At 44.6% G+C, this 27,966-nt stretch overlaps 3 protein-coding genes across 3 annotated transcripts in view; 2 read left to right on the plus strand and 1 right to left on the minus strand.

Annotated features, from left to right (window-relative positions):
* The window catches only part of cand2 (cullin-associated and neddylation-dissociated 2 (putative)), a 31,212-nt gene extending 22,696 nt beyond the window's left edge, over window positions 1-8,516 (minus strand). The window contains exons 1-10 of the mRNA XM_069678298.1: window positions 8,449-8,516; window positions 7,857-8,000; window positions 7,190-7,344; window positions 6,890-7,013; window positions 5,554-5,611; window positions 5,249-5,447; window positions 5,019-5,124; window positions 4,783-4,925; window positions 2,321-2,625; window positions 484-625 (exon numbers count right to left, since the gene is read on the minus strand). Of these exons, the coding sequence (XP_069534399.1) occupies window positions 484-625; window positions 2,321-2,625; window positions 4,783-4,925; window positions 5,019-5,124; window positions 5,249-5,447; window positions 5,554-5,611; window positions 6,890-7,013; window positions 7,190-7,344; window positions 7,857-8,000; window positions 8,449-8,516 (1,444 nt within the window). The remainder of the gene's footprint in view (window positions 1-483; window positions 626-2,320; window positions 2,626-4,782; window positions 4,926-5,018; window positions 5,125-5,248; window positions 5,448-5,553; window positions 5,612-6,889; window positions 7,014-7,189; window positions 7,345-7,856; window positions 8,001-8,448) is intronic.
* A 582-nt stretch (window positions 8,517-9,098) lies between these two features.
* Window positions 9,099-14,312, plus strand: sec13 (SEC13 homolog, nuclear pore and COPII coat complex component). The gene is made up of 9 exons (XM_069678074.1): window positions 9,099-9,208; window positions 9,416-9,460; window positions 10,322-10,437; window positions 10,759-10,910; window positions 11,071-11,204; window positions 11,400-11,533; window positions 11,618-11,738; window positions 12,838-12,984; window positions 13,201-14,312. The coding sequence occupies exons 1-9, from the start codon at window positions 9,206-9,208 to the stop codon at window positions 13,309-13,311; spliced, it is 963 nt and encodes a 320-aa protein (XP_069534175.1). The 5' UTR covers window positions 9,099-9,205; the 3' UTR covers window positions 13,312-14,312.
* A 4,117-nt stretch (window positions 14,313-18,429) lies between these two features.
* On the plus strand, window positions 18,430-27,865 carry LOC138606404 (deoxyribonuclease-1-like). Its single transcript, XM_069678873.1, has 10 exons — window positions 18,430-18,479; window positions 20,881-20,966; window positions 21,400-21,494; window positions 22,932-23,018; window positions 24,459-24,562; window positions 24,661-24,773; window positions 26,134-26,288; window positions 26,507-26,603; window positions 26,688-26,763; window positions 27,724-27,865. The coding sequence occupies exons 2-9, from the start codon at window positions 20,886-20,888 to the stop codon at window positions 26,733-26,735; spliced, it is 780 nt and encodes a 259-aa protein (XP_069534974.1). The 5' UTR covers window positions 18,430-18,479; window positions 20,881-20,885; the 3' UTR covers window positions 26,736-26,763; window positions 27,724-27,865.
* Window positions 27,866-27,966: the final 101 nt, after the last annotated feature.

A 27,966-nucleotide genomic window follows, 5' to 3' on the forward strand; every position in this document is an offset into this window, starting at 1 on the left:
GGGAGGAGGACGGCGGGAGGAGGACAGAGGATGGAGGGAGGAGGATGGAGGGAGGAGAGAGGAGGACAGAAGATGGAGAGAGGAGCACGGAGGGAGGGAGGAGGACAGAGGATGGAGGGAGGAGGACAGAGGACGGAGGGAGGAGGACGGAGGGAGGAGGACAGAGAGATGAGGACGGAGAATGGAGGGAGGAGGACAGAGGAAGGAGGGAGGAGGACGGAGGGAGGAGAGAGGAGGACAGAGGACGGAGGGAGGAGGACGGAGGGAGGGAGGAGGACAGAGGATGGAGAGAGGAGATAAAGACAGATACATATAAAGAGACGAAGGAAAATGAGAGAAAATGAAGCAGGAAAAGGAAAAGAAAATATAGATGTTGGAAGGTTTGTAGTGCAAATGAGTGAGAAATAAAAGCATAAAAGAGAGATTTGAAATGCTGTGTGTGTGTGCGTGTGTGTGCGTGTGTGTGTGCGTGCGTGTGTGTACCTGGTATTAGGGCAGGTATGTGTGTTTCCAGGGCTCCAGGCACAGTGTGAGCGAGCTCTGTGAGGAGACAGAAGCAGCCCTGTCGAGATTTGGGGCTCTTCTCCTTCAGCTGTCTGTGAAGAACCTTCACTATCACAGGCACCTGCACACGCACACACACACACACACACACATACGCACACACACACACACACACACACACACACACACACACACGGTTTAATGATAAATCGGTGTGTTTCTCACCACATTACATTTTCATTTCTTCTCATGGCTGTGCAGAGAATCTTGATGTCTCTGGAACTGAAACAGAAGCTGCCAAACATTTTGCCCTGACAGTTTGCAGTGGATGTTTATCTCTGACATGTGGTGTGCAGATGTGTCCATGTTTGCGTCACCAACATTGCGTCACAAAGTACAGCTCCTGTCGCCTAGCAACAGCTAGTTAGCTGGCAAACTAGCTAGCATAACTAACGTCTCATAACTTCACCTATTATTTTAAAGAATTTGTTTTAAGGCCCCTCGTGTTCTTTTAATATTTGTGTCGCGAGCTATTCGATTGAGTTGAAACCAAAAACTTTGACATTTAAAGCGTCTTCCTCGGCCGCGTGAGAGTCGCCATCTCGTTGGAACTGGCGCGTAATGAATCTCAGGATACGTGGGGCCACAGAGGATGCACCTCGGGTCGGACATCCAAAATTAGAACAAATTTTAATCCATCCTAAACATATTTCACTCGGGCAGAGCCGCATAAATCATGGTCATAGGTTGTGTCTGTATTTATTCAGTAAGGAGACTGCATCTAAGTTTTTAATATGGGATGATCCAACAAGGGGGAGAGACGGCGGCTGTAATCATGCAGCGCAGTGAGGACACCGATCTGTGTTTCTCGTGCTCAATAACGATCTGTCTGTATTTCTGTGCACAGTTAGTATAAAGTATAAACTCCGTCTCCTCACGTTGTCATACGCCCATATGACATAAGAACACAGAGCTGCAGAGGAGCATCAGGCTTCATGATCAAACAAAGTTTCACTTCACGTCATCACTTCAGTCCGTACTCGCCCGCTCCCTCCCTCCCTCTGAGCGCCTGCGCAGCAGCTCCGCCCCTCTCTCTCTCTGAGCGTGTTGTATTGTATCATAGTGTGATGTGTTTTAAAGTCTTATTACGACGCATAATGGAACTGACCAACAGGAATTTAATCTCAGAATCAGAATCATGTCAACAACAGTCCGGATGCGAGGCCTGGTGGCCAGGTCCAAGGGTTTCCTGCAGAACTGGGCTACTTTGCAATGTTGCTGCGGACCCTGAGCGAGGCCCTTCAGAGGTGCGACCCTTTCAGAGGTGCGAGGCCCTGCACGTTTTTTTCTGCAAAAAAGCATGCGCAGGTTTTGACCCTGCCCTTCAAAGAATTATAATCGAGAATCGTTATGAATCATAAAACAGAATCGTTAAAATCCAATCGATATCCAACGCTAGATACACCTGATGGATCCTTCATAGCGCGGGAGAAGGAGGACGCATCATTTTGTCACATAAATAAAGTGAAGCTTTGAAGATAAGAACATTGAGAGTAAAACAGATTGGAAAGACACAGGAACATGATGTGCCTCATGGGCAGGCGGTGCATCATCTTCATGTGGAACTTTCCCTCCTGTCTGACCGGCTCGCTCGTGAGCATGATGAAGAATCGGCTCTGATAGGAGCTCAGGTGATGTCTGACACACTTTCAACAAATATAACACAAAGTGCTTCCAAATGAGGTTTTTGTTCTCGAGGACCACGTCTGAAACTTTGACATCCTGTGAGTCCCATCACTGCCTGTACATGTGGTACCTGTTTCTTCAGCATGGTGACCGCCGGCTCCTCCTCCCTGCTCACACCTGAGTCTGACCCGGCCGCGATGCTGACGTGGTGACTCGGTCGCGTTTGCCTCAGCAGAGCCGAGAAGGTGGCAAACACGTCGGCCCTCACGTTCTCCTCGCGCTCCTTGAAGCGGGCCAGCAGGGCGGGGCAGATGGAGGAGTAGAAGGAGAGGAGGAGGTCCCGGCGAGTGCTGATCAACGCCTCCAGACACTTGATGGAGGAGCGGCGCACCTTCCAGCTCATGTCGTCATCGTCGCTGTACTCTTCGTCTGACTCTGGAGTCATGAGAGAGGACAAGGAGGGATGTACTGAGTATCACTACAGTCTCTTTTATAAACAAGTTCCCTGTGCGATCCGCTGACGGACAGTTCTGTTCTCTCTGATTTAAGGTACACTGAGGGAACAACAGGAAGTCATTTTAAAGATTAAAATGGGCTCAAACTGAAGCTTATTTAAGATGTTTACTAAACAGAGCGACGCCTGCGAGCTAGTTCAGGCAGGCAACTCGAGCTGCACCGATTTCACACGCTCGATCACCTGACAAACACTTCCTCCCAACGTGGCGTCTATTTAAGCTGCAGGATCTCCGCTCCCTCCCTTTGCTCTGTCGTTCCCACCGCTGCCCTGCACCAGTGCTGCGCTCATACTTTCAGCCCCACCACCCAGCATCCACCTGCAGGCTCGGGGGGTTTCAGGTGTTATCTCATCACTGCTCAGATTTCTGCATGTAGAATAAATCTGTGAGGAGTGATGAGGGCGGAGCCTCGACGGCAAACACAAGCTGTGTTCTGCTGCTGCGATGAACATTTCAGACTCACAAAAGTGAGCTGTCAGACTGAAATACAAGTTGTGATTTTCACAATAAGATGCTGACTAATTCAGTTCTTTGTCTCTCTGTGGATCTTTTCTGTCGGATTTTAAAGTTAAAAGGCAAAAAGCACCAGGATCTTATGTTGTTTCTTCCCCTTTGTCTCCTGTCCCCTTTGGGGCCTCTGAGACCAAAAGGCCCCGAGCTGATGATGCTCTGTGTAAACCTGCGACGGCCTCAGGTGAGCTAACAGGAAACAAGGTTGTAAAGGGGAACAGAAAATATTCGAGGGCTCGACCGGACTCTAAAAGGAATCTGAGACTTGGCCACAAAAAAAATACTCTGCGCGAAAAGCAGGAACAGAATGTAACCGAGTTCACTTCACAGCTGCAAGTGAGCCGCGCGTGCAGGAGGCTCGTCGTTTCAGACGTTACCTGTCAAAGCGATCAAAACAGACTCATGAGACGACACTGCACAGAGGGACGTCTCAGAGGGCCTCTCCCAAACCGCTCCCTCCAGCCTCTCCCTACACGTCTTAAAGTTAACGTTATATTCAGGATCTGATAAACTTGTTTTCTAGAAACGATACAAGTGAAAAGTTTAAAGTGTTTCATATTAGAGGCTGTAAAAACTCAGCAGGTCATTAACATCAGATTAAATATATATCTACAGATAAGAAACGTCACAGAGGAAGCTCAAAGTTTACTTTCCTCATGATGTGAAGGGATTTCAGTGACTCTGCCTCACTGGTATTTATGTAGCTTTTATTTTCTGTGTGACATGAAACCATGGTGACACAAACTTCCTGTCTCTACCGGAGTGAGGCGAGTTCATCTCAAAGCTCGGTGCTGAATGTAATCCCTTCACCTAAACGAAGGGTGCTCCGTGAGTGTGACGTCAGACAGAACTCTCTCACAGAGTGTGGGTGAGGAGGGTCCGGTTTGGGAAAGGCCCTCTGTGTGTGTGTGTGTGTGTGTGTGTGTGTGTGTGTGTGTGTGTGTGTGTTTCTGTGACGAGCATGTGTGGAGACGCTGCACCGCGTTTGGGGAGAGCGATAATCGATCGTGGATGACGATCTTATTGACAGATGAAACAAGACACATGATAGAATAAGTCACCAAATATTGTTTCAGTGGTTCCCTGACTTAACTGACGACGATGCAGAAGAGCTAAAGGCTGTTTCAGTTTGGATCTCTTTGCCTTCATTTATTGGACAGCTGAAGAGAGAGAGAAAATGCAGGGAGCAGTGAGTGACATGCACCAGATGATCGGCAGAGCGGGACTCGAGCCAGCGATCAGCGCGTGGAGGACTTATTTTACAAACTAGCAATAAAACTCGGCTACAAACAGCTAAAATGGCATCCCAAGGTATGAGTGAGAGGATGTTATGGGCGAGGAGACAGTTAACAGAGTTTTGACTGACTGTATAAAGAGCCATATTTATTTAAATGAGAGCGTGTGACGTAGAAATGCTCGAGCTCTCCTGCTGAGGAACTCATGCTGCACTTGTCGTCACCGCTGATGTGAGATCTGTTTAACGTGGTCAAAGTGTCTCCAAGTGTTCCTTCATGTACTTACAAAGAACATGAAACACAATAACTAACCAATAACATTTAAAACAAACCTTCATCAAGGCCGTCCTCGATGTCCATGCTGTCCTCCTGCTCCTCCTCCTCGTCATCATAGTTGTAGTTGGGGTCAAAGGTCATGAACTTCAGACAGAGCTCTGTTATCGTGCCAACATGGGGAGACATCTCTTTTGGACACCTGTCAATCAAAGGACACCTGTCAATCAAAGGGCACGATAAATAAAAGTGTGTGTGTGTGTGTGTGTGTGTGTGTGTGTGTGTGTGTGTGTACCTGCGTATAAAAGCTTCAAAGGCCTGGAAACAATACTCTCTCAGCTCGTCGTCCTCCACACGGATGAACTTTACCACCATGGGGATCAGCTTCTCTAGATGCTCACCTGCACCACACACACACACACACACACACACACGCACACACACACACACACACACACACGTTTTTATCTAAATCTGCCCTGACTTTGAAAAGCTGCATCACGTGACCACAGCATCACATCTCACCGACTCGATGGCCGCCCTGACGGCTGATGGTAGCGAGGCACTGGATGTATGTCCTCGTCATCGAAGTGGGCGGAGCCTTGGATAACTCTGTCACCAGGTGTTCAGTCAGCTGGGAGAAGAGGGCGGGGCTACAGCAGGGGACCAGCTGACCGAGGGCCAGGATGGAGCGCTTCCTGACCGCCATCCTGGAGCTGGTTAACTTCAAAGTGCAAAAAACAACTACTGATACGACTGTTGTTTCTGCTACAGCGAGTAGAGAAGGGACTAAATAAAGCATTCACACTGGTCTTTGGTCTGTGTCGTACCTGAGGCAGCAGGCTGGAGAGCAGAGAGCTGTGAAAGCTGACCAGAGCTCCGCTCAGCCTGGAGGACGAATAAGAGCAGACATCACAACATCTCTCAGCACCGAATATTTCATCAACCTTTAAAGTGTCTCTACAGTTAATTGGATCATTCGGCACCGAGGCTGAACAGGTGAACAGGGATGGTTTGAGCTAAATGCTAATATCAGAATGCTACACATATGACGCTCACAGCAACAGTGCTAACATGCTGGTGTTTAGCAAGTGCATTGTTTAGCATGTTTTACAGCCAGACTGACACTGATTTGAGACGGGAACGTTACCAGTATGGCGGCCGATAGAGAATTTCCTCAAACTGGAATCAGAATAAATCTGTTCTTTGTGGATTGTGCAGATACGACTCTGCAAAAGACCGCTTTGTAATACAAAGGATTAAATTAAAGGACATTATTTTTATTATGCATCGTCAACTCATTCTGTTGCTCACCATCCTCTGCTCAGCTGTGATGCTCTGCTACATGTGCTGCAGACAGTGCTGAGAGGATTGTAAGCTATGGAGTCAGAGCGCCCTCTGCAGGACAAACTTATGATGACACCATTAATAAATCACCCCAAGCATTGTTTTCTGCTTTAAATCCATCCATCATCTACACCGCTTATCCTGTTCAGCGTCACACGGGCGGGCTGGAGCCTATCCCAGCTGTCATCGGAGAAAAGGCAGGGTTACACCTGGATTTGTCGCCTGTCAATCACAGGGCTGACACATAGAGAGACAGAGGACCTTTCATGCTCACACACACACCTACGAGCAATTTAGAGATTAGCCGGCTCTGGCATTTCCAATATGGCGACCCCCAGCTGCGGCGCGATTAGGGCTTCAAAACGCTGCTTCAGAAACCAATGGGTGTCGTCACTGAGACTACGTCCATTATTTATACAGTCTATGGTTTGTGGACATAAAAACAAAAGGTTGGACACATTTAAAATTTTGAAAAGTCAGAACGCCACCGAAGAACAAATCATCTCGAGAAAAGTATGAATATCTGAGGAATATGTAATGCCAATCCATCCAATAGATGTTGATACAGTTCAATCCAAACCTGAAATGTGAACCTCAAAATGATGCTTGAATATTTCCTTCAGTACATGTAGGAACATTCAAGACGAGAGTTGTTATAGATATTTCACTGTGAATGAAAACTGTAAAGCAGCTGGTGTTGGAGGATAACTCAGAGGATCCACCAACCAGACCACGAATGTCTGTAGAAAAACGCCGTCCATCAAACGGTGACGGGAATATTTCAGTGACATTTAAGTTTTGTGATGTTTTTGTTTTTACCTTCCCAACATGTCTGTCAGGATGTCCAGGGCCTCCAGCTGAACGGACACGTCTTCCTGTTTCCCCATGGCTCCGATCAGCTGGGAGGTAATCTTCTTACACACACTGACTGTCAGCGTCAAACCTGGCAACCCACAAGAATACAGAGGAATATATAAAAAGCAGCAGCTGCCTGGACTCAGAAACAACAGTTTCACATTAAGTAAGTTACACAAGAGTCACCAGTCAATGCACCGATCCCATACCTTAGTCAGGTCCCCCTAACATCTGAAACAAAGTGAAAGCTGACACTATCTTTACCTGACGCAGACAGCGGCAGCTCTGCGATCACCGTCTTCAGTCCCATACTGGAAATGTCCCTCAGCGGCTCTTTGTCCGACATCATGTTTGAACACAGCGTGTCCACCATCGTCTCCACCTGAGGCTCCTTCACTTTGCTCACCAGAGGAGCCAGGCTGAAAATCAAACACACCCACAGAGTAAAACGTTTAGTGCAACACCAAACTCACAATGAAGTCATCACAGAGAAGTGAAGCAGCTTCCTGCACAATATAAAAGATTTTTAAGAGTAAATTCAGCTGTTTTCTGTCTGTCTTGAGTTTTTGCTACATAACATAGTGTGATGTTCACTTAATTGAGATATATAATGAATCCTTTTAAAGAGTCTCTACCTCTAAATATATAAACATCAATAATAGTAAGTTACTGATTTAATATATTGATTGTGAAGCACCTGAAGCCAAAAGCTGCAGCAAAGGTTGATTTTCATGCATCAGCAAAATATGTTTCGATCGTCTTGTTCTTAAACTTTGTTACAGAAAGATTCATTACATAAAAATATGACAAGTCCTGTGTGGCTAAAGGTAAGCACAGTCCTCTGGTGGGAAGCTTAAAATTAAAGGAATAAATTAATGAATAAATGTTAGTTAGGGGGTGTGTGTGTGTGTGTGTGTGTGTGTGTTTTTACCATTTCACAGCCAGGTTCTGCACCTCCCCGTTCTTGTCCTCCAGCAGTTTGAGCAGCATGGTCACCACCTTCCTCTCGCTGTCCTCGTCCAGCTTGATGCTGTCCTTCTGCAGCTCCAGCATCAGGTCATTGGTGGCCATGAACCTGCACACACACACACACACACCGAGGGGGATACAGAGAAGGACGAAATGGGGAAATGAAATGTAACATAGAGAGTCAAGAGGCAATGACGTACAAACAACATTTAATGAATTGTGGACTTCAAATGAGAGCAAATGGAAAAGAAAGACAGGTGGTTTCTTATTCTTAGACTTTATATTGATTGTTGTAGAATTCCAGTAGTTTACCTGTTAATTTACCTAAAAGTCATCAAACACAGAAACAACCTCTCTACTTAATTGGCTAAAAGTACACAAGGTTATTGTACTAGTTTCTCTAGTTAAATAAAATCTAAAAGTCAAACATTGTTTTGAAAAAGGAACACAATGTGTCATGGGTTTAATGACACTCACATAATGAGTCAGAGTCAAAAAGTGTCATCTCACTGTCAGACTACAGGGACTGCTCACTGAACTTCACTCTGTCTTACCTAAAGTCTTTGTCTGTTGATGTCATTTTCTCCAACAGGTTGGAGATGTGGTAAGACACATTCGACATCTTGAAACTTTGACAGCTGTCACCGGCGCTTTGAATGTTTTTCTACGACAAAATCATAAACGTGGATCGACAGATTTAAACCAACAACATGGCGAGGCTGGAGGGGACAGAGAGAAGAGACACGGGATAGCTAACCGGGGGAACTTGACACTTGGTGGGTTCAGATAAAAATAGATGTCAGGAGAAAGTGTTTCGGGATAATGGCGCCACTTTGTGGACACACGGAGTCTTGCCACTTAGTAGTTCTTGTTCTGAAGTTTAAAGCCATTAAATATTCTATTTAGTCGTTCATTTAGCATAAACCGCCCACGGTTTGGTTAGAAACCCGTGACAACCGTTAGTCCTTCTCTTGACAGCGTGACATTTTGGAGTAACTGTCTTCATCTTGGTTTAAAGTTAATTTCTTCCTCGAATAGTTACTATATATTTGTCTTTTTATTATTATTATTTAACATTCACAAGGCTCTATTTCTTTATTTTATTTTATTTTTTATTTAATCGAATTTAATTTTCGTTGTGTGGAACCTTTGCTACTGTTTGTCGTTTCCGCCGGTAGAATTAGTCGCTGGACCCTGTGGGTGGGAAGCGGCTTCTGTACTTGTTGCCACGTCGGAATAGTTGGTGAATCTGGTTTATTCATTCAGTAACAAGGATTACTTTTCTAGATTGTTTCTGGTCGATCTGTAGTCATGGTGAGTGTTTAAACTTTTCCTAAACGCTGTAGTTTTAGCTTCCTGCTAACATTTGTGTTGTTAAACGTTGACCGTTAGCTGCTGACGTGCCATAGCAGCTAGCTTATTAGCAGACTGGCTAATGGCAGAGAGCTAATCCCTTAAGCAACATAGTGTATCTGTATTTCTGTGCCATTTTAATTCTGATGATTTGTTTGACAATTTCAGGTTTCTGTCATCAACACGGTGGACACCTCTCACGAGGACATGATTGTAAGTGTTTCCTCTTTACATTCAGCCCTAACGCTGGCTAATAGATGAAGCTAACGTTAGCATTTGCTAAAGAGACAGGATTTATGCAAAATAACAGTTGCAGCTAGCACAAATGTTCATGTGCCTTTACTAGTGAGCACAAAAGATGACATTTATCTGTTTACTTAATACATTTTATAGGATTGTCAGTCTGGGTCGGGGTTGAGTTCAGATGAAAGTAAGAGTCGACATTACATTAGCAGTGACAGCTGACTGCTTGTCATGTCAATATTAATACAGAACGTCAAATGTCTTTCAATATAATTACGCTAGTTTGGCTTTCAGAATAAAAGCTGGAATTTAGAAACCAATCTGAGAAAGTTCCGTATCAACACAGGGCACCAGAAGACTGTCTGATGTAGCTGTTGGTTTATAACATACTGTACAAACTATGAATTAAAGTAATCGGACTGATTATGCTCTTTGGAAAACGTATTGTACATAAACCCATCACAGCTCATTTTGCTATAAAACCTGAAGAAAACTATCAAACATCTATTTAAAATGTAATTAATACACAACACTAGTTTTCCCCCTGAAATAAAGTTTTTAGATTAAGAGCAAATCAGATTTGCTATGCATGAGTATATTAGCCGATACGCTTCGGTGTGGTGATATGGTGTCACAGACTTGGTTAACCAGTTTTAAATGTATTTATGTCCTGTCACTTCTGTTCAAATTGTGCATTTGTACGTGCAACCTCTTTTCTAACAGTCCATCTTACTTTACTTGAGGGTGTAGGACTCAGTGAAACTATGCAGAGGTGGAAGGTAGAGGGGGATACTCGTTCCTCATGTCGTGTCTTGATGTTCTTTATTGCAGCACGATGCCCAGATGGACTACTACGGCACCCGACTCGCCACCTGCTCCTCTGACCGCACCGTAAAGATCTTTGATGTCAGAAACGGAGGGCAGATACTCGTGGCAGACCTCAGGGGGTAAGATACTGTTATCCAACCAAACCATGGAGCTAAAGCTTCACATACATGAATGAAATGCAATAAAATGAAATGATGCTCATGGCACAGGTTAACTGCAGCCACACTAAAAGTAGTGGTACATTATGTTTCTTTGTAATGAGTTTGTCTTCATGTCTATCATCATTATAAAAAGAAGACATTAAATATATTTGTCTTTGTCATTGGTCTTTAATTTGAGCTGTCGCACAGATTACACGTTTGAGCTTGTCCTTCTATAATAGACATATCTGTATTATGTAATTAGATCTAAACTAAATCTGAGTCTGTGTATTTGTGCAGCCACGAGGGTCCCGTGTGGCAGGTAGCGTGGGCTCATCCGATGTTCGGCAACATTCTGGCTTCCTGTTCCTACGACCGTAAAGTCATCATCTGGAAGGAGGAGAACGGAGCCTGGGACAAGATGTATGAATACACGGGACACGAATCGTCAGGTGGGTAGCTGTGTGTGTTTCTTCTGCTTCTCCTCCCTGATAGATCTCGTGTAGGATAAGGTCAGTGAAGCCTTACACTGCTGATATAAAGAACGCAGTGTGTTAGTTCCTCTTCAGAGTTTGGTCTTGTTTGTAATTTTAGTGAACTGTTGATTTTCAGTGAACTCTGTCTGCTGGGGTCCCTATGACTTCGGTCTGATCCTGGCCTGCGGCAGCTCTGATGGGGCCATTTCTCTTCTCACATTTACTGGAGATCAGCAGTGGGACGTCAAGAAGATCAGCAACGCACACACTGTGAGTTAGAGCAACGCCCCCGAACTGTTGTTTTAAAGTTTACATTTCGTCAGAATAAATGTTTAGAATGTTTAAAATCTTTTCTTTAATCTGCTCTGCGTTCTGTTCTTCCTTTGTCTGTGTAATTGTTACCTGTGGCTGTGCTGGTGCTCTTTCAGATGAGTCTCCGTTTATTTATTTGTGTTGTTCCTTCAGATCGGCTGTAACGCAGTGAGTTGGGCTCCTGCTGTAGTTCCAGGCAGTCTGATCGATCAGCCGTCAGGACAGAAGCCAAACTACGTCAAACGCTTCGTCTCCGGCGGCTGCGACAACCTGGTCAAACTCTGGAAGTAGGTTTTTTTAAACAGACTTCAAAAGACATTTGTTGTTCTTCTGCGTAGTTTTATGGCTAAACTGTCTTTTCCCGTCTCCAGAGAGGAGGACGGTCAGTGGAAGGAGGACCAGAAGCTGGAGGCTCACAGCGATTGGGTGAGAGACGTTGGCTGGGCTCCTTCTATTGGTCTGCCCACCAGCACCATCGCCAGCTGCTCACAGGTGAGATTTTAAAGAATATAATGGATCAAGGATTTGACTTTTTGGACACAAAGCTGTAAAAATCATATTTGCTCATATGTGACTCGGACAGTGTGAAGAGCACAAATCTGTCTTTAAATTCTGCTGAAGCTGACAGATGACGTTTAAAGTCTGTTTTAACTTCCTGAATGAGATCTGTTTCTGAGAAGCTGTTCACGTCATGATCCCACCACTCCTTCCTTTGACTCCACGTCAGTCATAACATTTGTCTCCCTCTCTCCTCGTCCTGGTTGTCGTCTGTTCTCGTGTTTGCGAGCCTCCACTGCTCTTAAAGTTGAAGATGAGACTGTAAACACTGACTTCAGTGGCCTCCATGTTTAATTCAGCAGCTTATTTAGAAAAACTAAATTAAGCGTTTCATACTCAGGCATCAATCCGAACCACAAGGTGGAGCCAGAGATCACATACAGTTCACTTATTTCCCACAAAAGGCTGCCCCCTGAAAGTCAGCGATCCAAATCATCTGTGGAGTCGACTCATTGTGTCTGAAGAATCTGCATCATTGTACGCAGAGCGATGCAGGAGCAAAGCCACGGCAGCCTGAAAACAAACTGAGTCTAAGTACCTTTCAGCGTTCAAGAGGTTTTTACTGAAAGCAAAATATCCACAGAGATCTCCTCCTCTCAAACGCAAGAACCAGTAAAAGATAAAATGAAGCAGGTGCACACTAAAAACCTGTGGCTCTGCAAAGCTCGGAGGATGTCAGTCTGCTCGTTTAAATACTTAAATGCTGCTAGCTTGTTTATAGGAGCTCAGCTTGTTTTTAGGTTTGGATCCCTTCAGTGTTCATTGGTTACAAGATTTTGGAGCAAAAAAACAGACCTGGTGATCAAAACCAGTGAAAACACTGAATGAATTAGTTTCACGTTAAAAAGCCCTTCCAGGGCTGCAAGCCTCTCTCGTGCTAACGTTAGCTCACTCACTGCCTTCAATCACAGAATAACACTAAGACAGTGATGTCATTTAGATTTAAAAATCAGAGTAGATAAAGTTTTATTGGCAGCTACATAAAATCTTTGATGAATACAAACCGACTGTGTTTCTTTTGCCCCTTCTTTAGGACGGCCGTGTGTACATCTGGACGTGTGACGACCCCGCGGGCAACACCTGGACGGCCAAACTGCTCCACAAGTTCAACGACGTTGTTTGGCACGTGAGCTGGTCCATCACCGGAAACATCCTGGCTGTTTCAGGAGGAGACAACAAGGTAGAGAGGACACTTCTCATATCCGTCAGTTACACCTGCATATTTGATTTCCTGATGTTTATTGTTTATTTTTCAAAATTAGAGCCAGAAAATTCAATGTGGTCTCATTCACAGTAATACAGACAGTAATATTATACTATGTTTTTATTTTCTCGAGTAAAATGAAACTCTTGATGTCTGAGACGCACGTTCTTCGTTTGTGTGATTGTCGTGCAGGTGACGCTGTGGAAGGAGTCGATGGACGGTCAGTGGGCGTGTATCAGCGACGTCAGCAAGGGACAGGGAGCCGTCTCCTCCATCACAGACACACAGCAGAGCGAGCAGTGACACACACACGCACACACACACACACACACACACACACACACACACACACACACACACACACACACACACACACACAGAAAAGACCCCTGACTCCTTAATGATGACCCTGATCTGCAAAGATGATGAAATAAGCGTTAATAAACACGCCGGACATTTGACCCAGCAGCACATCATCCACACTGATCGAGCTACTTCTGTCCTGTGTCTTGGTTCTGTTTGGTAACAACAGTCTGAGTTACCGTGAGTCCAGCTGTCGGACACGTGTTAAGCCTGCTGTGCAGTTTGTCCAGGATTCATTTTCCCAAATGATATCAGAAGAAAACGAAACCTTCACAGTTCAAAGATGGAGAATCTCCTCAATGGAAACATGATTTCTTTCTTTAGATGCACTCCACTGTTTCTTGTTACTATCAGTGTCCACGTGTACAGTAACGCTGCTCAAACATAATTTAATACAAAGCTTTACACCTGCCCTCCATCCGTCTCCCATGATGCTTTGCTCCTGAAACATTCCAGCTCCACCATCGGAGAACCAAACTCAGTGGATGATCGCAGCAGCCCCAGTTTTCCTTTAAACTCTTGTTTTATTTTCAGGTTAAACCAACCTAACCCCCCCCCCCCCCCCCCATCCCTGTTCAACTATAACCAGCTTCATTAAGTCATTGATTATTCAGTATGTTCTGTATCTAATGCAAAAGCCATGTCCTAACAGTGAGACAAATCAGCGCTAATGAAAGATCTCATAACGTGCTAACCATGATAAATAAATAAATGATGGATGATAAAGTATTGATGAGAAGTTTGTTGTCAGAAACATAAACAGGCGTGTGTTAACTCAGAATTCATCAGCCACTACACTGCTTTTACAAAAGGGAGCAAATCAACCAACGACTTTCCAACACACCATGAATGAAGCATAACTGCTTTTGTTTTCTTTCAGTCGTAACATCAGAAACTTGGACATGTTTTTCATATTTGATGTAATTAAATAATTGTAATGTTTAAACAACAAACTGGTTCTTTTTTTGGAGTCTTATTGTCCTGTAGTTTCAGTGTTCCTCTGCGGCACAGTCGAGATAAGAGACACAGCTGCAGCAGAAGTGTTCCTCAGCAGCCTCAAAAATGCACCGAGTCTGTCTGTCACACATTATCGGTGTTTACGTCTGCAGGGGAAATCACTTGGGCCGATCAGACAGAGCGCGCTTCAGCAGCTGGGGCGGCTTTTTGGTACTTGTTTTCAGTCAGAGGCACTTTTGGCTTTTTGCGAGCTGGTTTGGCCTCGTGTTTTTGAGGAAACCCTCTGAGTGCTTAGAGTGGAAAAAAACTTCACTTCAAAACAAAGTTTTTTCTCATTGTCCAATCGGATGAAAGGAGAGGCGGGCCTTCTGTCAGTTCACAAAGTAACGGTAAGTTAATGACAGCTAATGAGTCGGTGGTTGCCTGTTGGTTCACTGTTGTTAAACAGTAAAGAAAAAAACAAGACGCAGCAAGCTGCTCGGTTTTTGGTGTTTTTTTTACAGTAAGCTTCAACAGGAGAGGCAGTGCAGTGTGCCTCGTGTCTTACAGCCTGCAAAACGCATTATGTCTGATCGGGCCCTAAAACTGCTCTTTATGAAGACAGTTCTCCACATACAAACAAGACTAGGTCCAAACCAAGCATGTGGCTGACCGCATCAGGTCAGTGTGTGCTTTAGTGGGCAATGAGTTACAAGGACTGTCCTCATGAGGCCGACGACCACGTGTTTGAAAGCAGGTGAGGACAGCGGAGGAGCAGCCCCGCCCACTCCCTGAACAAGGTATCCAGAGCTGTGAAAGCACCGTCACTCACTCAGTCTCTCACTTAGTTACACAGTCACTCATTCGCTCACTCACTCACTCACTCACTCGCTCAGTTACACAGTCACTCACTCACTCGCTCGCTCACTCACTCAGTTACACAGTCACTCGCTCGCTCACTCACTCAGTTACACAGTCACTCACTCACTCACTCACTCGCTCACTCACTCAGTTACACAGTCACTCACTCGCTCACTCACTCACTCAGTTACACAGTCGGTCACATACAGACCCGTGTGCGGGGTTGACCCCGGCGGTCAGCCAACAATGAGACTGTGACCCTGATCAAAGCGTGTGTAGGCAACTTAAAAAATGAACAGAGTGAGCTTTTAAAAGAATCCAACCAGAGGAACATGAACTCCTCTCCCCTCAAACACCTGAACGCGCCCTGCGTCCACTGGGGGGCAGGATTCCAGCTCTTCAGTGAGTCGGCACATTCGGCTCACAAACTGAGCCTCGTTTACTCAGCATTTTCTTTACACCCATCCATCCATCATCTACACCTCTTATTCTGTTCAGGGTCGCAAGAGGGCTGGAGCCTATCCCAGCTGTCACTGGGCGAGAGGTGGGGTTACACCTGGACAGGTCACCTGTCAATCACAGGGCTGACACACAGAGACTCATAACCTTTCACGCTCACATTCACACCTACGAGCAATTCAACATCACCAGTGAACCTAACGAGCATGTCTGTGGACTGTGGGAGAAAGCCGGAGTACCCGGAGGGAACCCACGCATGCACGGGGAGAACATGCAGACTCCACACAGAAAGACCCGCTACGTCTGAACCGGGACTCGAACCAGGAACCTTCCTGCTTCCAGCCTCTACTTTATATCATTAATATTTTTAAATTGTCAGTTTATACAGCAGAAATGTTTTTGTTTGTTTGGAGAGTTACACTTTCTTCATCAGTTATTAAACAATAACAGGAAGTGAGGCGGCGCTGTGAGTCACTCGTGTGTGTTTCTGTGGTTTAATTGAAACATGATAGGAAGGAACTCCCTGCATGGTTGTCACCACACCGCCTCAAATCAAGTGTTGGTGCCTGCAGGAGGTTCAGCTTCCTGAGAGATCATGGAAATATGCAGTAACCTTAATATGTGTGTGTGTGTGTGTGTGTGCGTGTGTGTGTGTGTGTGTGTGTGTGTGTGGACAGTAAGGAGGGAAAAAAGATTTCAAATACTGGTAATGTTGGTCAGTTTTCTCCCGCCTTTTTCCCTGCCGTTTTAAAAAAAAATGATGAATCACTTTTCCACCCGACGCTCTGACTGAATGTTATCACAGTTAAAATCTCATAATTAGTTTTGTTTTAATAACTTATCTTTTATTTAGACGTATTTATCTTTTATTTATTATCTTTCATTTATTATTAGGAACATTTCCCCGCTAACACACTTTCCAGTATCGTTAGGACTTGGATGAACCGTCACGAGAAAGCAGTCGTCCTCGCCGTCGCCATCTTGTTTTTTTTGTCACCAGAACTGACCATTTTTTGACGAAAGAATTGCCTCTATCCTCCTTCGCCCCGCCTAAACCCTCCCCTGTTTCTGGTCTGTGTGACTCTACATGAGAGCATCGCTCACTAAATGAACATCATGCTGTGTTGAAGAAGACTTGACGCTAGAGACTGAGACCATAAACTCATTAGGAACATGTTTACTGAGGGAATAAATCGCTTCTTCTTACAACCTCACTCTGCTGGCCTTTGGGAACAGTGATGTTCATGGCACATCTGCACTGGCTTCACTTTCAAAGTCAAGAGGCTATATCCACATATTTTATACATCCATCCATTTTCTGTGCCGCTTATCCTGTTCAGCGTCACACGGGGGGCTGGAGCATATCCCAGCTGTCATTGGCTTAGAGGCGGGGTTACACATGGACAGGTCACCTGTCAATCACAGGGCTGACACACAGAGACAACCTTTCACGCTCACACTCACAGCTCGGGTCATTCAGAGTCACCAGTGAACCTAACGAGCATGTCTTTGGACTGTGGGAGGAAGCCGGAGTACCCGGAGGGAACCCACGCATGCACGAGGAGAACATGCAGACTCCACACAGAAAGGCCCACTATGCGTCTGAACCGGGACTCGAACCAGGAACCTTCTAGCTGTGAAGCTGCTGGTGGGAGAGTCTGACGGCAGGCACAACAAGCAGAAGGCATGCAGAGTTGGGTTGTTCCTGATGTGTAATTAAGTGGCCGCTGCTTGCACAAGTTTCTTGTTTCTGAGATTTTTGTATTTGTTTTATTTTGGCACTTCTTGTAAATAACAGAACTTGTTTGTAGTTGTTTTCTTTATTTAAGGCATTGCTCATTTTTGTGTGAATCTTGCCAGACACAGACAGACAGAACATGCAGACTCCAAACAGAAGGCCCACTACGTCTGAACCGGGATTCAAACCAGGAACCTTCTAACTGTGAGGCGACAGCACTAACCACTGCACTACCAGGGGGCCACTTATTTTATACAGCCTTTGGCAAATAGGAATGCAGATGAATTCAGTGGGTGATGAGCAAGAAGACAAAGGTGAAAAACACTGAAGAGAAAGACAAAGACGGGACAAGAAATAAAAGACAATGAAAACATTAAAAAAATAAATATGAAATATAGGAAAAAGAAACAAAAAGACTTTAGTCACAACCTCGTCTGTGTCTGACCGCAGCAGGTCAATGTGCGCTTTTGTGGGCGATGTGTTACAAGGACTGTTCTTATGAGGGCGATGACGACGTGTTTGAAAGCAGGTGCGCGCTGCAGACGTAGGTGAGGACAGCTGGCGGAGCAGCGGAGGAGCAGCCCCGCCTACTCCCCGAACAAAGTATCCAGAGCCGTATAGACAGAAAGTCGCGTCAGTGGAGGTCCAATATGCTCCATGATCCGCCATTGCAATGTCGCAACTCTCTCTCTCTACGGCTCTGAAAGTACCGTCACTCACTCACTCACTCACTCACTCACTCACTCACTCAGTCACTCACTCAGTCACATACAGACCCGTGTGGTCAGCCAGAAAAGGTTTGAAGGAAAAGGAGTCACATTTTTCCCTGACGGCCATCCTTAACTCAACTCGGCTCAACTTCATTGATACGCCACCTTTCATACATACAAGCATGCGACCCAAAGTGCATCACAAAGGAACAAACAGAAACTAATCACTGTGACTCATTTCATATTGTGTGTTTGGGCGCCAACTTCTTGGCGGGCAGGGAAACTTCCTGTATCTCTCTGACTCAGTGGGACTGTTTTTCTGCAGAAAGAGTCAGATACAAACACCCCTGGTAACTGAAACAACCTGCTCTGAACCTCTGATTTTGCTCGTGTCCTCCAGGCCGGTAAGTTTGTTCTCTGTTTGATCGGTGCCAAAGAAACGTGCAGCAGTCAAAGTTTAATAAAAGCAGAAATTCTGTTAATTTTAGTTTATGTGCTTCTGCATCGTTTCCCAGTGATGGGATGTCTGGGTTATAATATAGTTTTCCATGTTTTTAATGCTTTTTATCCAGTGATGTACTTCTTCTGTTCTTCTTTATATCCTGGTATTTATTCATGTTTTACTTCTGTGTCCTCATTCTTTACCTGCCTGTGTTAAAGGTGCACGCGTGATGAGAAAACTTTCACATCAGGCGTTTTGTATTTTCTTCATGTGGACAAACTTAATATGTCAGTGGTATTTCTGTATGTTTGTATTAGTGAGAAGACACACGTCGATATTAACAATAATGATAAAAACAAAGTTAACTGTCAGAGTGATTGAAAGTGATTTATAAGGAGGATAATCAGTCATGTAAAACTTTGATTATATGGTAACAGAACAAACACATGACTTCATTACGTACACGATCAAATCTCCAGATCAAATAAAGTTTGATAGACATTTTTTTTTTGTCAGAATTGATTTAAGAAAGAGATGCTGATTTCTAAATCAGCGTTTGAAACATGGAGAAGTCAAGTGAAGTTTCACACGCCATGTGATTTTATTTATCTGCTAAACGGTTGTTGCAAAAACTCTTTGCTGCACGTTTATGTTGAAGGACATGGGTTTCCTTTGACGTGCGTGCAGTAGTAGTGTAGTTTAGTTACGCTCCATGTATCCACTGATTGGGTAATCCCAGTTACAACCTTGACACTCGATGAGCGCGTCAGTAGTTGCATTTATGTTGCAGTTTTTAGCATTTATAAGTAAAGGGAGTATTTTCCCGTTCTGCACTGCCACCAGTTTGGTTGACTATGTTGTCATTTGTGATGCTGACTCAGGTCTCCGGTCCAAACTGCACCTTTTTTCATTAAATATATTTGAGTGGTTGAGATGTGTCATTAAGGAGGCAGAGTCGGGCCCTTAAAACCTTTTAAGAGAAATTGCAGCTAATTTAAGTCGGTTTCTGAAAAAGAAGCAGGAATAAAAGTTACAACGCTGCTGACAGATGTTCCATTTCTTCAGCTAAGGGAACTTGTTTTAACCACAGACTGTTAAAAAAGATGGCCGACATGACAGCTCCCTTAAAGTGAAGCCAAACCCTCTCTGTCGCCCCCTGCTGCCTGGCTGCAGTATAGCTCATAAAGCCCGCCTCCTCCATGTTAACAGATGGGACATGAGTCAAACTATAAAATCAAAATACACGTCAAATCCATTTTTCTGTTATTAAAATCAGTCTGTCAGACTCTGGCTCCAAATGACGTCACCAGAGCAGGATTTCAGCGATATCTGGCTTCATTTGAGAGGAAGCGACGCAGACCTATTCTACTCTTCTCTACTGGTAATCATGGTCACTATAGTCTGAATCTCAGAGGCTTCAGTAATCTCCTGACTTCTCCTGCAGCGCCCCCAGCAGGTCGAAGCCTTAAGAAACACCCGGTCTACACTTGATCTGACTTTTCCTCCAGCGACATCTTTAGGCCAAACTTTTGTCTTCCACATCTGCTGTAGCTGTATTTTGTGTTAAGCTCTTGTTCGCAAATGTTAGCATGCTCCCACGTTGGGCTAAGATGGTTAACACTATCAACAATATTAGCTGTGTCTCAATCCAGGTGCCGCAGCCTTCGAAGGAGGTCGTCTACTCAGGATGAGCCAGTCATAGCCTGCGTAGACCGTTAATGCTGAACTGAAATAAGACGTCTGGTCTACTGAGGATTTCCTGTTTGCGTCCAGCTGTTCTTGCCTTTACCCTTGTGTCAACAAACGTCGCTCTTGTCGCCTAGCAACAGGTAGCTAGCGGGCTAACTAGCTGATGTAACTAACATCTCGTAACTTAACCTATTCTTTTAAAGATAATTCGTTTCAACGCCGTTTTTTTCAACATGTGTAATGCAAGCTTTTTAATTGAGTTGAAACAAAAAACTTTTAAACATTTAAAGTGTACTCCTCGGCCGTGTAAGAGTTCGCCATCTCGTTTGAATTGATGCGCAATGCATCCCGGGATACGTTGGGCTGCGAAGGATGCACCCAATGGATCCTTCGTTGCCCAGGAAAAGGGGACGCATTTGTCGGCCGCATCTGAAGGAGCCTTCGAAATGGGACAGCCTTTGACGCACCGCTGTGACGCAATCGGCCTTCAAATACATCCTTCCAAGGATGCACCCCCTGGGTTTGGGACACTGCTAGAGTTCGTATGCTAGAGTTAGCATTTAGCTCAAAGCACTGCTCTGTGCAGCCTCAAAGAGCTGCTGGCATGGCTGCAGACTCTCAGTCTCTTTCAAACCTCTGGTGGTTTGTTGATATAATGTGTTTTATTTTTATAGACAACATGAAGATCGCTGCCTTCAACGCCAAGAGGCTGGGTTTGAGGAAAATCCACGATGAAGTTGTACGGCGCAATCTAATCAAGGTGACTTAATGTGCTCGACCTCACTGTGATTATAAAACACTGATGTGAAGTTTAACGACGTCTTTGTATTTCTCTGTGTTTCTGTGATGCTCACACAGTGAAACATGATGACTGACTAACACATTTATTAAGAGTTTAACTGACATTAGGTCACATTTGGTTGTAAAACGTTACTCCCACATGTTGCACTGGTTCTTTACGTCAAATATAGATATTTATGTTGGACACTTTTTCACTCAACATTTTGACATTCAGTCAGATGAGTTTAAATAACGATGGCTGAGTTCCATTTAGTTTCTCCAGCTTCAGGGTCCTGCTGTTCAGTGCTGCTCACTGTCACAGCTCACATCTACTGTCTTTAAACTCTAAACGTGTGTTTTGAATATATTTTTTATTCCTTTCGTTGAGTTTGTGTCGGCTGTGTGTGTTGCAGATTGTGTCTCGGTACAGTGTGGTGGTGTTGCTGGAGGTCATGGGTCACGGCGGCCGGGCCATGGACCTTTTCCTCAAAGAGCTCAACGAGACTACGTAAGTTCTCTGCACATGGACAAATACACAGCGCAGACATCTTTACAGACACACACCCAGCGGGGCTGATTCTCTGTGCCGTTCAAACACTGAAGAAGAAGACAACAACATGATGACCAATGGAAAAATGTTTGTTTCACGTGTTCATATGTGGAAGGTTTCAGCCTCGTCACACAGATCTAATACGTCACATTGCAGGAATCAGTATCAGAATCAGCTTTATGTGAACAAACACAAGGAATTTGTCTCCTGTTTTATGTCGCTCTCAGTTTACATCAGCATAAAGTCGTTTACTGGTCCACACATACTGTAGGTCTACTTTAATAAGATGAACACATGAGCCAATCCCGCAGTCTTAGGGCCTGTGATCAATAACGGGGTTTTTTGCTCCAAACCAAACGACGCCCTCAGTGTCAGCTGATTTTCGTCGCTGCTCGCTCAGTTAAAAATAGTTCAACCTTTTGGAACACACACACGATTGACCAATCAAAATCAAGAAGGGGCGGGTGTTCAGATATCAACTTTGTCAAAAACAATGGCGGAGGAGAAGCTAATCCTCGTTGTTTTCGTGGGTACAGTTTCCAGCCAGGACACGATTCATTTCCATCGTTTTTATGTTTTGTTTGGAAAATTTCCTTAAATAAATGAAATTATGAAGCAAACAGAGCGATTTAAAACTTAACGGTCACTACTGAGAGAATCAGAAGTGCCGCCAGACAACTTTTGCAACCTAGCAACAGTAAGCACCGAAGAGAAACGCTCTGAAATTGAGGTCGTGGGCGCTGCCAGTGCAAAAAACGTCGTTAGTGGACACAGGACCAGAAGTTACTCGTCTCCTTCGTACTTTGGTACTGCGCTCTCAGGTATTAGGAAATGCCTAACCAGTGTCTCCTGCTGCCTGGCGGGGCTTTTGCTCCACACGTTACTGTGTGTTAAAGGTGTTACGGAGCGAGTAAAGAAAGGAAGAGTTTTTCAGAAGCAGTAACCTGATGGAAATCATCAGCAATGAGAACGTGGTCGGTCTTTCTGTTTCTCCTGAGCCTGATTAAAGAGCAGGACTCGAGTCCTGATACAAAAAGCCCGGACGTCGGCTGCGTTCAGATTTTATGCGACTGAGAGTTTTTGTTTTGCACTCCAATTTAAACGTTCGTGTAAACGTTTTCTAACAGGAGCTGAGCGATTTTCTCAGACTCTCCTTGTGGTCTTAATTTACACAGAATTTATAGCAACTAGTCCTTCAGATAATTAGACAATTTGAGCAACACTTGACTCCTACATGAACTCTTCCTATTAATTAGATCTAAACCCCAGACAGTCTTTGTGTAAACCAGCTCCTGCTGTGACAGCTCTATTCAACTATTAAAATGTGTGTAAATGTTTGAATAATCAGTCAGAAGCTGCTTTTAAGCTCATGTTGTTATGTTCTGTTTGCGTCAGAGCGAACAGACATCGTCCGTACGACATTGTGAACAGTGGATCTCTGGGCCGACGTTCCTACATGGAGCAGTTTGTCTTCTTCTACAGGTACGAAGTGAATGACTCACTCCTATGACAGCTCAGGAGCACACCTGGGCGCAAGCAGTGGTGGGTAGTAACGCGTTACACTTACTCCGTTACATGTACTTGAGTCATTTTAGGGCCCGAGCACCAACCCGAGCACCAACCTTTAGACTTTCAACAAGGGGTCCCCAAAAAGGTTACTTTCACCTAGGTGTATGAAATTTGGTACACATATTAAGCATGTCCATACCTACAAAATAGTCCCTCACAGCCATACCGAAAAGCCAACAGGAAGTCCACAATTTCATGATGAATATGAAAAAATTGTGAATTTTGGCCATTTTCAGGGCTCAAACTTGGATTAACTCCTCCTACACCGTTCACCCGATCCACTTCAAATCGGTGTACAGGTAGAGGAGACTTGGGCGATGAAAAGTTATCAAAAACGTACAAAACTCCAAGGGCGTGGCCGTGGCGGGTGCTCAAACTTACATGAGTCGCTATGAACAGGAAGTGAACAGGAAGTGGTCTGTAGCTCGGCCGTACATGTTTGATAAGGCTCCCGGCCTGAACATGTTGATATGGCATTATTCAGTGATACTCCTTCCTCTCCAGGAAATGTTTTACGCTACGAGCTACTACTCCAGGACAGTACAATATATCCTCCTCAAATGTGGGTCAGTAAGGTCCCGAGACATTGATTAAGTTTTGGGGAAAAATCCTGTGACTGTACCTCAGGAGGCGTGGTCGAGGCGTGTCCTTCGCCATAAGATTTGTACATCATCATCTGCCCCCAATTTCATGTGCTTAATAAGAGTCCCGGCCTGAACACATCTGTATTGGACATCTGCATAACAGGCACAGCGCCACCTACTGGCGACAGGAAGTCACTCTTTCTACCCGCACATGTCCTGTTCCTATCAGGTTGGTAGTAGCCCCTTCAGATTTGGTCAGCAGGATCCACAGACCTTTGCCATGCTCCATTTTGAAACTCATAAGCTCACGTCTCTTTCTGTTGCCATGGCGCCGTGTTGTTCTCCATGAACAGGAAGTTGTTTTTTCAGGGGCTTAAAATACTTGTACAGCCATGAAACTGAGTACACATGTCCTCAGTGTGGACGGGGGAAGATTTATGTAGGTTGTGTTAGTGGGTGTGGCTAAACGACTCAGTGGCGCCCCCTACAATTTTTCAAAAATTCTTACTCAAGTAGTTATTTCTATATCTACTGTTACTCCTACTTGAGTAAATATAATTATAAAGTAAGAGTGCTTTTACTTGAGTACTGTTTTTGGTTACTCTACCCACCACTGCCCGTCACAGCTGCTCACGTTATGATCCACAAATGTCCTGTCCAAGCCAAAACTCATTAGATAAAACATATAACTGTCTTTCTATCTGTAAATAAAGTTTGTTTGTATGCATGCGTGTGTGTGTGTGTGTGTGCGCGTGTGTGCGTGTCTCAGAATGGATGAGGTCAGTGTGATCGACAAATATCAGTATGAAGAAGAAGATGAGGACGTGCTCGCCAGAGAGCCCTATATCGTGAAGTTTGACTGTCCAAACACAGGTACAGTGTGTTCGTGTGTGTGTGTGTGCGTGTGTGTATGTGTGTGTTGTTGAAGCACTTATTGAGACGTATCTATCTGGGCCTGTTTGTGTTTCCAGAAGTTGAGGAGCTGGTGCTGATCCCCGTCCACACCAAACCAGAGGACGCGGAGATCGAGATGGGCGCCCTGCATGACGTGGTGGAAGCAGCGAGGACGAGGTGGGGGTCTGATGTAGGTGGAAATTACCAAACTATGTTCACATTTATAATACTTATTAATATTTGACAGGTTTGAGTGAATGATTTGTTACATTTTGCAAATAACAAATATGATTTCTCTCCTGACATTTTACCCTCAAATCCTTTAAAGTAACAATCTCGAACTTTTTCCTGTAAATAAACGTCTGTTAAGTCTCTAATGCCGAATGAGGTCACACAGTGGTGACTGAATCGGGCTTTTCTGTGTTGACGTCCAGCAGACAGCCAGCAGGATCCACCTGTCAATCAAGTGATCCGGCCCCTATAATTTAAGGCTTAATATAATTAAAACGGTTATAACCCCCCCCCGTACAGTTATCTTGAACAATAAAATTAGCTATCCATAACAAAACTTTTTCTTGTACCAGGCTGTAAACATGTTTATTTCTGCTGTAATGTTATTTCTTGTTTTCTGGAGCCTCAAGTGGCCACTCGAGGAACTGCAGTTTTTTGCACTTCCGCATTGGCTTCATTTTTCAACACCGGAGGTTGCCGCTCGGTCCCCATGCTGTGTAGCGAGATGAGCCTCCTGTCAAAGCTTGTATATGTGTATAATTTCCACCTCAGCCTCCATAATTCTCGACAGGGAAAGAGGCGGGAAAGACGCACGGAGGTAACAAAATCATTGCAGAAAAAAAATATTCAACGCTAAATTACAGAGATACCGATTCACCTATTATCAGATGACCTCTGTGTTTGCCAAAATATGGTAGGTAATTTTTACTTTACAAATTACGGACATGGCCGATTTGCACGCGATTAGGATGACAGACGACCTCCGTAATTATTACAAATTCCTACAGGTCCCCAGCTGATACTAGTCCCGTGCTAAGAGGACTTAGGTTCAGACCTGAATTCACCCTTTTTATTCCAAAAGTCCCGGGTGGTGCTCACTGGGCAACGTCATGAATCTCATGTAGGCTGCAAGTACATGAAATTAAATCTAAGAATAACATCTGGTTATGGGCGATATTTCTTCTTCTCTCTCTCTCTCTCTCTCTCCCTCTCTCTCTCTCTCTCTCTCTCTCTCTCTCTGCTTATACAGCTGTTTCTGTAACTGTATGTAAATCAAGGTCCTGTTTTTAATGTTAACTCAAACATCATTTTCTGATAAGCCCTACCCCCGAAACCTGTATAACAGACACCTGAATGTCCGTCTGAAAGAGCCCTGCTATCTACGACAAACTACCTCTGTGTTGATAATGTACTTCACTTAACACCCAGCGCATTTCCTGTCTTAATATCTGTGCGGCTCAGGATTTAAACACAGCTGGTTGTTAAACCTGCTTATTGTCCTGATGATGTTAATGATGATAAATTCTGTCTTTCTGCAGAACATCATGATTTTGGGGGACTTTAATGCGGACGGACGTTACTTTAACAGAAGAGGAAGGGAAAATGTTCGAATCGGCTACCCTCCCTACCATTGGCTGATAGATGATGATGTCGACACCACGACGAGTGATACTACCGACCACACCTACGACAGGTGTCCTGACATCTTGTTCTGTAGTTTTATGTAGACTTAGTCAGCTGCAGTACAATAGACGTGCAATGGGTTCAGAGTGAGAACATATGAGGTTTTGTGTTTTGGTTGATTTGACAGTTTACTCGACAAACTTCCACAAAGAAAGAGTCCCAGCTGCGTGTTTGTTTAAAGCTGTTACAGAGTGACAGTCTCCTGACAGTGACATGTTCTGCTGACAGGATCGTGGTGTTTGGAGACAATATGTATCACGCGGTTGTGCCAGACTCAGCCAAGCCTTTCGACTTCCAGAGAGCCTACCGCCTGTCTGATGCCACTGTGAGACTCAGATGAGATCAAACACTTTCATACTTCCAATTTTGTCCACCATGTTGGTCTTAAAAAACACTTGTTTTCTTCCAGACTCAAGCAATCAGTGACCACTACCCCGTGGAGGTGGAGCTTTTATGAGCCCTGAAGACACCAACGAAGAAGAAAGGTAAACAGTAGTTCTATGTCTGTTTGTGTTTTTTATATATATTTAAAATAAACTGTGATTGCATTTTTTGTGAACAATGAAACAATTCTAAATGGGAACTATTTCCAATCTGTTAAAAGTTTACTTTTAATTAGTTATTTGATGCTATAAAAGGGGGTGTGGCCTCATGAGTGACAGCTCTGTTGACAAATACGGCTCCTGCAGCAGATCAGTTCTGGATTAGCAGAGTGGAGGACGAACGGTGAGAGGAGACGTAACTAAAACAATCACTGCAGTCATTAAAGTTTCCATACCTGTGAACGTTAACCTCAGACCAACACAAAGAGGCTGTTCTGCTGTTAAACACGCCGGCGTGCCGGATCCTTGCTGTTTTCAGTAAGTGAAGTGTGTGTTTTGGTTAGCGGAAGCGGCTCCACCCGCCGATCTCTACTGCGCAGTCTCTGGCTCCAAATGACGTCACCATCACAAATAGCAGCGCCCGCCTCTGGGGTTATTTTGGCATCAATTATGTACAATGAGAGCAGATGGAGACGTGTCGTCCATCTTTATATACAGACATTGTTTCAGACCAACACAAGAAGCTGTTCTGCTGCAGACTGAGCCCACCTGAGGGCTCCAACACGTCAAGGCCACAAGGTAAAGGTGTGTTTTGGGGAGAGGACGTCAAAACTGTGCCTCCGCCAAATGAGCCAGATGGCAGCGCCCGCTCAGGGAGGGTTTGGCCTCACTTTCGTACAACAAGAGCAGGTGGAGACGCGTCGTCCATCTTTATATTCTGTTCTTGCTAGCAGCAGACACGGGTAAGAGAAGGACTCAGGGAGGAACAGCACAACTAAGGAAATACTCAGTCTCAAGTAAAAGTTTGACCTCGACTCAAGTCAAAGTACAAAGTATAAGAGCAGGAGACTTTAAAGGTTTTACGTGTCTCAACTCTTTCCTGTTGTGTTTGTGTCCTTTCAGCAGGAGCTCAGAAGAGGAAGGATGTCCCGAGGGCAGCAACAACAGGCATCATATCGCAGCATTAGACTATATATGCATGGCACAGCACGTATTATATCACGGCTTATATACTTATACTGCTTAAAGCTTTGACCAATCTGAAATAAACTAACCATGAAACTGTCATTGTTGTGCTTTTTTGTCACTTAAAGGTGCTTTTGTCTGAAATGAAACATAACCTCATCAGTGTTTTTATATCTGACA

Source organism: Semicossyphus pulcher, unplaced genomic scaffold (genome assembly GCF_022749685.1).
Source record: "Semicossyphus pulcher isolate SPU_LCO1_2020_fin unplaced genomic scaffold, fSemPul1.0.p SCAF_3, whole genome shotgun sequence".
Lineage (NCBI taxonomy): Eukaryota > Metazoa > Chordata > Actinopteri > Labriformes > Labridae > Semicossyphus > Semicossyphus pulcher.